Source organism: Genypterus blacodes, unplaced genomic scaffold (assembly GCF_046128005.1).
Source record: "Genypterus blacodes isolate CSIRO-AG114 ecotype Tasmania unplaced genomic scaffold, CSIRO-AGI_Gbla_v1 ptg000015l_1, whole genome shotgun sequence".
NCBI classification, from domain to species: Eukaryota; Metazoa; Chordata; class Actinopteri; order Ophidiiformes; family Ophidiidae; genus Genypterus; species Genypterus blacodes.
Genome location: NW_027466829.1, coordinates 6,365,475 through 6,374,766, shown reverse-complemented (window position 1 = coordinate 6,374,766; position 9,292 = coordinate 6,365,475). Strand labels below are relative to the sequence as shown.

Sequence of the window (9,292 nt, the reverse complement as noted above, 5' to 3'; positions counted from 1 at the left end):
ATTCCGCTTAACTTTGATTAAAGATGCTGCATTCAGTACCCATGAGTCTTGGTGGTTGATCCATCTGACATGAAAGCATTCAGCTGTTCTTCCTCCTGTGCAGATTTCCATGTTGGAGATTTATAACGACAGCCTGAACGACCTGCTGGCCAAAAGTCCCAGTGCTTCACTCGACATCAGAGTCCAGGGGAAGTCTGTGTCAGTACCAGGACTGACCCAGGTCCAGGTGCAGGCTGAGACCGACATCCTCAACGTGATGGAGATGGGTGAGAAGAACAGAAAGATCGCCTCCACAAAGATGAACACGCAGAGGTACAAACACTAACCCGACACAGAGCTCATAAAGGGCTAAGATGGAGGCTTTGCTCTCCAACCTAATCTCCTTTTAAGTAATTCAGCAAACCGTGATGTAAACAGACTTTGTGACTCAGAGGTGACGTAGGACATGAAGTCTAGAGTTTGACTTCTAGGTTGGGTGACGGATGTTTCCAGAAACATATGGTGTGTTTGGTCAGTCAACCCTTGTTCACAGATGTGAGTGATGTTGCTTTGTGTCGGCCTCCTCCCTCCTCAGTTCACGGTCTCACCTGGTGGTGGCATTGGAGGTGCAGGGCTCAGACGAGGTATCGGGACTCACGTCTCGCGGCACCCTGACCTTGTGCGACCTTGCCGGATCTGAACGAATCGCCAAAACCGAGGCGGAGGGTCAGAGACTGGTGGAGGCGGCAGCCATCAACAAATCTCTGACAGCGCTGGGACAGGTGCCCGCACACACACACACACACACACACACACACTCACAGACACTCACAAGCAGGGAAACATGATTCTGGAGAAGTCACGTGTTTGTATCTTAGGTGTTCAGCGCTCTGAAGAGCAACGCCCTTCACGTCCCGTTCAGGAACTCTAAACTCACTCATCTCCTGCAGCCCTGTCTCAGCGGAGATGCCAAGGTAAGAACATGAGCAGAGGAACCAGAGGAACATCTCTCATCTCAGTGGCCAAAGGTTTTCAGTTGTGACCTTAAGGTGGTTGTGTTGTTTCCTGTAGTGCTGTGTGTTTGTGAACGTGAATCCAGACGTGAAGGACGCGGGGGAAACGCTGAGCACGCTGCAGTTTGGTTCCTCCATACGGCAAGTTTCACTCGGCAAAGCTACGCAGAACATTGTACCGACTAAGAACACAAAACAAGACAGGAAGACAAACTGAAGCTGTTTCCTTTTAAAGTCATTCAAGACAGTCAGCCTGTAGATGCTCTGTGATAGAGCCGCTCTGTGATAGAGCCGCTCTGTCATCGTCAGTCTGTCCTTTTTGATGTTTCACAGCTCAGGGTTTTTTGGTATTTTAAAGTATTTTATTTGCACTGCAGTCATTGTGATCAGATTATCAACTTTTGCATTTGTTACATAAATAAACTCTGTTCTTTAAAGAAATAACAGTTCAGCAAAGTGCATCTTAATGGCAACACAACACACTGAAGCTTTCAATTGAAACAAACTCTGTAAACCATCAGGGGTGGATGTTTGATTGAAGTGTGGGATCAATACCTCCACCAAGGAGGTTCAATTTAGTGGGCCAGAGTCCTAAAGATCTGGATCTGGGTCAGTAGGATCTGATCTGCAGCCTTTGATACATGAAGAAGACACAAAAAGGCCAAATGACATGAAAAACCCTTTAGTTTGATTGAAAAGAAGCATCTCCACAGATTTGAAGAGCTGAAGATATTTGAGAGGCTTCCCTGCTGAGACATTCCAATGGAAAACCCAGCAAAAGCATCAGAGTTCTTTATTATTCTCTCTATTGCACATCCATCGTCATCATCATCCTGGTCCTGAGGTCTTAGCTGCAGGATCCTCGGTTCTTCAGCAGCTGCTTCAGGACGCTGGTCTGCTTCAACGCTCTGAGGTTGGAAATGTCCTCAGCAATGACTGGGAGGTCCTCGCCGTGGTTCGTCCTGTCGCTTTCACCGTCGCTGTCTGTCAGCGAACACAAGAGGGCGTCGTTCTCATAGGTGGGGAAGTAATACCTGAGGGCAGAGGAGGGTCATCAGGTCATCATGCAAGAACCAGGGAATCACTACCTTCTTTATCTTCATTAGTCGTGTAACTCACTGCGGTTGGTCCCAGGTCTTAATGTCCGGCAGTTGCATCACGTGACCGGCGTCAGAGATGTGCTGCAGGACGTCGGCTCTCGACTCAAACTTCTCCTGGCAGCCGTAGCAGCGACTCTGATGGATCTGACGCCGGATATAATTCACTAGTTTGACCTGCTGGTAGAACCTGAGATCTGAGGATGGGGAGAGCGAAACCGGACATTAACCAGGTATGATGATGATGACGATGATGGCCTGGATGTTTGGGTTTCGCTCTATTTTGTGGTTTGTACTTACTGAGCTCTGTCCTCAGCTTATGCAGATCAAATCCATGAGCCTCCTAAGAACACAAAATGGATAATAATCAATAAATAAACAACATAATCAACAGTGTCACCAGTGTGGCCTTCATCGGGCTGCGTTTGGCTAAATTAGAAGTTGTGAAGTAAAATGTGTTATGGAAGCAATCAAAACTTTTATGAATAAAATTTACAAAAAAGTGGCACCTCCATGTGTGTGTAGATCTGATCCATGGTGTTGGACAGATGATCACAGAACAGACACACCGCTGAGACCGGGCGAGCCTGCCAGTCCGACCAATCACTGCAGAGAACACAGACTCTAGGATCAATCAGCCCAAACCGTGTGTGTGTAGAGACACAGATGTGCAGATAAACAACAGAACAGTGCAGAAGTGCCTCAGATTTGAGCTCAGACCGGTGTGTGTGCTGAGGACACTTACTCGTCTTCATCATCTGCCAGCTCGCGGTCATCCTCGCTCTGCACCTCCTCCCAGGTCTTCCCTAGCTCCTGGTGGGAAAATAAAAAGAGGTTATCCTGCTGTGTGACAGCTGCTGACTGACTGGTTTACTGAGGTGAGTCTGGCTCTGGAGCTCTCACCAGGTAGTTGATGATGTAGAAGCGGTCGTATTCTGGGTTGTTGCCGTTGATGCGTCGATGAGCTTTCTTCCTCATGTGGTCCTTCAGCGTGGTTTTATCACGGAAGGTTTTCTCACAGTACAAACACTGCAGACTTGACCGGAAAAATAAAAACATAGACTTCAAAACACACTGACCTGACCCCTGACCCCTGACCTCCAGCCCAACACCTTTCTGTAAACACATGGAGCTCAAGTCCCCTAGTGAACCATGTCAGCCGACACGGAAGTCGTGTCTCACGCTGCACAGAAGTGCCTCCTGCCTAATATGAAGTAAGGGCTCAAAGTCTCTCACTTGTCCAGTTTGCTCTGCAGGACGTCCAGGAAGTGGTTGCAGTAGACGATGTTGTCTGGCAGCCCGATGCTGAAGGAGTGTTCTCTGGCCATGTGGTTCAGCAGAGACGACCTGGAAACCAGCAGCAGCAGAGACTCCGTGAGGGCCCAGGGACAGGCTGAACCCTCATACTCTCTGACCTCTGACCTTTACACTGAGTACACTGTACCTGTTTCCTGTGAACTCCTCACTGCAGAACATACACATATGCTGGAAGCTGCTGTCGTCTCGCTCCTTCTGCTGCTGCTCCAGGACTTCCTCCTAAAGACGAGCGCCACAGAGCTCAATCAACCCGGACTACATGTGGAGATTTTAATGGTGACACAACATTTGAATTCATCCCAAACTGAACTCACCAGCCTCTTCTGCTGGAGCTTCTCTCGCAGGATTCGATCCTCAGGCAGGACGTCACACAGCAGGAAGTACTCCTCCTGTTTCTCTGTCAGAACCAGAACCAACGTTACAGGAGTCAAGTCCACTTTATCTAATGTCTCAAAAGCTTCCCCCTCCAGGAACGGCTGGGTGAGCAAGAGGAACTTCAGGAGGTATTATACAAGAGTACAGTGAAGCATGAAGAGCAGTAAACATAAACAGGAAGTGAAGTAGTGATAGATATGTGACGGGAAAGTGCAGATGAACAATATCGCCTTGAATGTTCCGCATCAAAAGAGAAAGGGACCGTTTTCCATTTCAGTGTCTGGTGTGAGTGGTGACCTCACCAACAGGGCCGGTGGAGTTTGTCTTGATCACGCTGCAGAAATCAACGACCGGCTGCTCCAGAAATCTGCCTCTCCAGTACAGCAGGTACCTGACAGACAGGAAACACATCTACGTTGAGTTGAGTTTGTGTATTGGAGATGAACGGGAGCAGCCACAGCTGACGGTTCCTACTTTGGCAAGTCTGCAATGAGTTTGACGTCTGCGATGACCAGCTTGTGCTCCAGCAGCAGGTGCTTGAGGAGAACATCCTTCTGCTGCGGAGGAACCAACTCTGGGCAGAAGATGCACACCAGAGGCTCTGAAGAGGAACCCTGCAGACTGGGAGAGATGGATCCCACGGCCGGAGCCTCTGGGAAACACAGAGGCTCCAGTATGCTGTCCTGACCTGGAGGAAGAGGGACACAGCTTCATCCATGCAGCAGTCAGAGGCTCCACACCTCATCAGTCAGCACAAAGGCCACAACTTCACCAAGAGAGGTAACTTTTATATTGTATTGTATGTATTATATGACAGGAAATTAAAGAGATAAAGAGATTAAACACACATTACCAAACACAACTGCGGGCATCTCAAACAATGACATGTATCAAATGTTCTATCAATCAAATGAACTCTTTATATTAACCGTAAAGATCGATACCAAATGTAAACAAACTGATGTTACGCTCTGAATGCAGCACGCAGGCTGCTGGCTAGTCTCGCCAGCTAGCGGCTCTAGCTTCTCTTTGCTATAGACGCATTAGTCTAGTTTATTCACACATTATTAAAGCTTATTTGGCGTAAAAACACTTCTTACCATCTTCACTCGCGTCACAGGCAGCCATGTTGTGTTCTACGTCACGTGATCAGGCGGCATCTAACAGACCAATCAGGAGCTGCGCGTGTTGCTTTCGCGGACTCACTGTAAAAATGGTGCATTCAGATTTAGAGGAAATACTGGAACCACTGCTATTACCAATAATAATAATAATAATAATAATGTTAACTGAGAATACTACAATATTAGATTATCCCTATTTTTAATTCAAGGTAATTGATATCCGACTGAATTGTGACGGGTGAAATCTCGGGATTTTAGTTTGTGAAAAGAAAAAAAACACTTGGTTTTGTGTTCACTTGGTGTAATACCAGAAAGTGCCACTAGAGGCCGAAAGCTGCCCATTGTTTATGCCCAGATATGTCTGATGCAGGAATGTGTGTGTGTGTGATTAGATTTCCTCTGCCATCTCTAGCGCTGCTCGGTCAGCACTGTTTCAGTGTTAGACAGACTGAATGCAAAAATCACTTAGATGAAGACTAGATGCACATCTGAAAACGTTTTATTACAGAGCAAAACTTCAAAAAACATTCATTACATATTATAATGTATCATATTATAATATCAAATCAGGTCTTTGGCGATTCCTCCTCTTTCCCTAACACGTATATGACGCAGGGGCACAGGAGAGGGGCCCACCTGGGTTTAGGACCTGTGGTCAGGGCCTGGGTCAGGGTCATGGGGTCAGGGTCAGGGCCTAGGCCTGGGTCTGGGTCTGGGTCTGGGGTCAGAGCCTAGGGTCAGGGTCTGGGGTCAGGGTGAGGCAGCATGTTCAGGAGGTCTTCAGCCTCAGTGTGACACAGATGTTCCTGCTTCTTCTTCATTGGTGGGTTGCTGGCGTGAGAGAGCTCTTCTTGCGCTTCAACTTCAACCTCAGCTGCCCGTCCAGATCCTCCAGCACGGACATCAACGGCGAGGTTTCCTCCTCTTCTAAATCTGAGCCGGATGCAATCGGGCAGTATAACGTTTCATCTTCAACATCAAACTGAATTCTGTCACTCAGCACCTCGACCTTAAACTGATGGCCGTCTCTCTCCTCAGTCATGGAATCGTGCGAGCAGATGACAGGAGCTTTCTGTTCCTCCTCTGGGCTCTTGGTGCTGAGCTGCTCTATCTTCTTGTTTGCCTCCTCCAGCTGTTGTTTCAAATGTTGTATGGATCCCTCAGCCACCTTCAGTTTGTTGGTAAATTCAGTCCTCTGGCTCCAAATGGTCCTATCTAAATCCTGAGCTAGGCAAACCTTCTTGTAGGCCTCCTCCAGCTTCACAGTGACATCCTCCACCGACCTCTTTGCATCCGCAGCACACTTAAAAGCCAGACCCAGTTGGTGAGACGCCTGGGCCTGTTTGCATCGAGCCTCCTCCAGATCCTGAAGCAGGCTTTCAATAATGCTGCTTTTCTGCGATTGGCTTTCCTTTGTCCGGTCGGTCTGGGGGGCCTGCGAGCAGAGAGCCAGACCTTTCTTCCCCTCCTCCTCGGCCTCGGCTCTGAGCTCCTCCAGCTTCCTTGTTGCCTCCTCCATGTACGGTTTGTAACGTTGGATAGGATACACGGCCACGTTCAGTTTGTTGGCAGACTCGGCCCTCTCGTGTCCAGACGACCACAGAGAACAATCGAACTCTTGGGCCGAGCAGAATTTCTTGTAGGCCTCCTCCAGCGTCACCGTTGCCTCCTCCAAGGACCTTTTTGCATAAGCAGGACACTTAAAAGCCGGACCTAGTTTATGAGAAGTCTGGGCCTTCTCCAGATCCTGAAGCAGGTTTTCAATCATGCTGCTTTTCTGCAATTCACTTTTCTCAGTCTTGGAGCAGAGAGCCAGACTCCTCTTCACCTCCTCTTCAGCCTCATCTCGGAGCTGCTCTAGCTTCGTCGATGCCTCCTCCATGTACGGTTTGTAACGTTTGAAGCGCCACTCAGCCACGCTCAGTTTGTTAGCAGTTTCAGTCCTCTCATGTCCTCTCGTCCACTGAGAACAATCAAAATCCTGCTCTGTGCAGAACTTCCTGTAGGCGTCCTCCAGCGTCACGTCCACCTCCTCCACTGATCTGTTTGCAGGAGCAGGACCCAGCTTGGGAGGAGCTTGGGCCTCCTCCAGATCCTGGAGCAGGTTTTCAACCATGCTGCTTTTCTGTGATTCAGTTTCTTCACTTTGCTCAGTCTGGGAAGCCTGCGAGCAGAGAACCTGTGCCATGTCGCTACGGTCAGTCTGGGAAGCCTGCGGGCAGCAAACAGGTGTGACATCCCTGTGGTTAGTCTGGGAAGCCTGCGAGCGGAGAACGGGCATGACATCCCTCCAGTCAGTCTGGGAGGCCTGCGAGCGGCCACCGGATGCGACATCCCTACGCTCAGTCTGGGAAGCCTGAGACCAGAGAACAGGTACCTCATCCCTCTGGTCAGTCTGGGAAGCCTGCGACAGGAGAAACGCTGTGACAATCTTCCGCTCAGTCTGGGAAGCCTGCGAGCGGAGAGCCAGACTTCTCTTTAGCTCCTCTTCAGCCTCGACTCTGAGCTCCTCTAGCTTCCTTGTCGCATCCTCCATGTACGGTTTGTAACGTTTCATGGGATACAAGGCCACGTTCAGTTTGTTGGCAGTTTCGGTCCTCTCACGTCCAGACGACCACAGAGAACAATCAAAATCCTGGGCTAAGCTGAATCTTTTGTAAGCCTCCTCCAGCGTCACAGTTCCGCCCTCCACTGACCTTTCAGCGTGCTCAGTCTGGGGACAGAGTGCAGGAGCCATGTCGGTCTGCTCAGTCGGGGCCTCCTTGCGGTGAACCTCCTCTAGACCCTGCAGCAGCTTCTCTATCACCGAGCGAGAGTCCGTTCCCTCAGTGTGAGGAGCGTCTGCAGGCTGAGCTGCAGCAGGCAGGGTGTTCTGGTGCAGCTGCACCCTGGGGCTCCCATTGGTGGTCTCTGCCTGGGCCAGTCTGCACAAACCCTCGTGAACCTGACTTATAAGCTCTGCATTCTTCCTCTCTGCCTGGCCCAGCTTGTCCCTGAGCTTTACAGTGTTGGACTTTGCAGCAGTGAGCTCAGAGGCAATGTGCGCCTCTCTGGACTGAGCCGCCTCCAGCTGGGCTTTAAGGTCTGCGAGCTCCTTGTCTGCTGTCTGTCTGTTGGCTCTTGCTGTCTTGGTGCCTCTGTGTGTTTGCAGACTCTCCAGAGCGGCTCTCAGCGTGCCCCTCTGGGCGCTCAGCTGAGCAGCCTCTGCCGCTGTGCAGTGACACATTTTGGCGTTAATGTCGCCCATCTCACACTTAATCTGGTAGCGTAGCGTTTTAAAATAAGCCTCCACATTAGTGTCCATGTCCAAGATGCCGATGCGTTTTGGTTCCATGTCTCTCAAGTGATGCACATAGAATGAAGACAATTTACAGTCATTGCCTTTTTGTAACTTTCATAAAGTCACTTTGATGTCATTTGAAGACCTTTCTTGACGATATCGAGTCGTTTTCGTCATGAAAGCGCAACCCGGCAAAGTTGCCAGGTTTGTGTGTTTCCAGTGTGGGTGTTTTGTATCGAGAGTGACGGAGCGAAGGTGATCCGGACTCTCGCTGATCTGGCAACCTGCCTGTCATCGCTTCTGCTGCTCGGCGCCTCCGTGGGATGAAACCGGGCCGTGACAGGCAGGCGCTTAGTAACGAGTAGTTCACCCATTATGACGTTGATCTGCATAGTAACAGCTCCTCCTTCAGTGTTCATTCATTTACGACTGTAATGTGCAACAAATTATTAATTGTCGCCGAAAATAATGCGTAAAAATGGCGTGTGTGTGTGTGTGAGCCCTCTTGGCAGTTGGCTGACAGTGACCCATGTGGGCGACTCTGCCCACATGATGGCATCCTTTGAACTTCCCGGCTCTTAACGATAGCGGAGCTGTAGGTGCTGAGCGGGCAGTTGCTAAGCAACACTTGTGGCTGGCAGCATCCAGGTTACGTGGAGAGCAGCAGTGAGGCGGAGGAGGCGGTTTGGATTGGTTGGTTGCTTTAAAAAGCTTCAGGTTCAGCAGCGTTGTTGCTCAGCTCGAGTCGTCAGTGGATCAGATTCAAGTTTAATCGAGGGAAATGAGGTCAGTGCAGAAAAACATGGCAGCAGAGCTTCGATACATAAAGACACAACAGCAACGTGTAAAAAATAAGCCTTTATAAAGAAAGTCAGACTGAGGGTGTGTGCTGTCTGAGTGTGTGTGAGCACATGTTCACAGAGGAAATGAATCCAGATGATTCAAATGCTAACACATCTTCTTTGTTGGTGGTTTGCTGCCAACTTTGGGCTGAACCAGGTTCACTTCTCGTGGGCAGAACTGTGGGAAGAAATGGGACAAACTCAGTATTCACCCTTGTAACACTTATTCTCGTTAAATTTCAGGTTTTGATTTTTTTTCTTGTAA

General features: G+C 49.4%; 1 protein-coding gene across 1 annotated transcript; it reads right to left on the bottom strand.

Moving 5' to 3' along the window:
* Positions 1-1,342: 1,342 nt before the first annotated feature.
* Positions 1,343-4,940, bottom strand: znf277 (zinc finger protein 277). The gene is made up of 12 exons (XM_076140765.1): positions 4,882-4,940; positions 4,256-4,469; positions 4,084-4,172; positions 3,721-3,803; positions 3,534-3,625; positions 3,326-3,436; positions 2,993-3,125; positions 2,835-2,902; positions 2,599-2,695; positions 2,390-2,432; positions 2,112-2,286; positions 1,343-2,026 (listed from the first exon to the last, which is right to left on the bottom strand). Exons 1-12 carry the CDS (start codon positions 4,907-4,909, stop codon positions 1,840-1,842), a joined length of 1,320 nt encoding a protein of 439 aa, XP_075996880.1. The 5' UTR covers positions 4,910-4,940; the 3' UTR covers positions 1,343-1,839.
* Between the last annotated feature and the right edge of the window lie 4,352 nt (positions 4,941-9,292).

Coding starts and splice junctions, on each gene's coding strand:
- znf277 (XM_076140765.1), bottom strand. CDS start 4,909: ATGGCTGCCTGTGACGCGAGTGAAGATG. Junction 4,470..4,881: donor CTGTGACGCGAGTGAAGATG/GTAAGAAGTGTT, acceptor CTCTTCCTCCAG/GTCAGGACAGCATACTGGAG. Junction 2,433..2,598: donor AGATCTACACACACATGGAG/GTGCCACTTTTT, acceptor TTGTGTTCTTAG/GAGGCTCATGGATTTGATCT.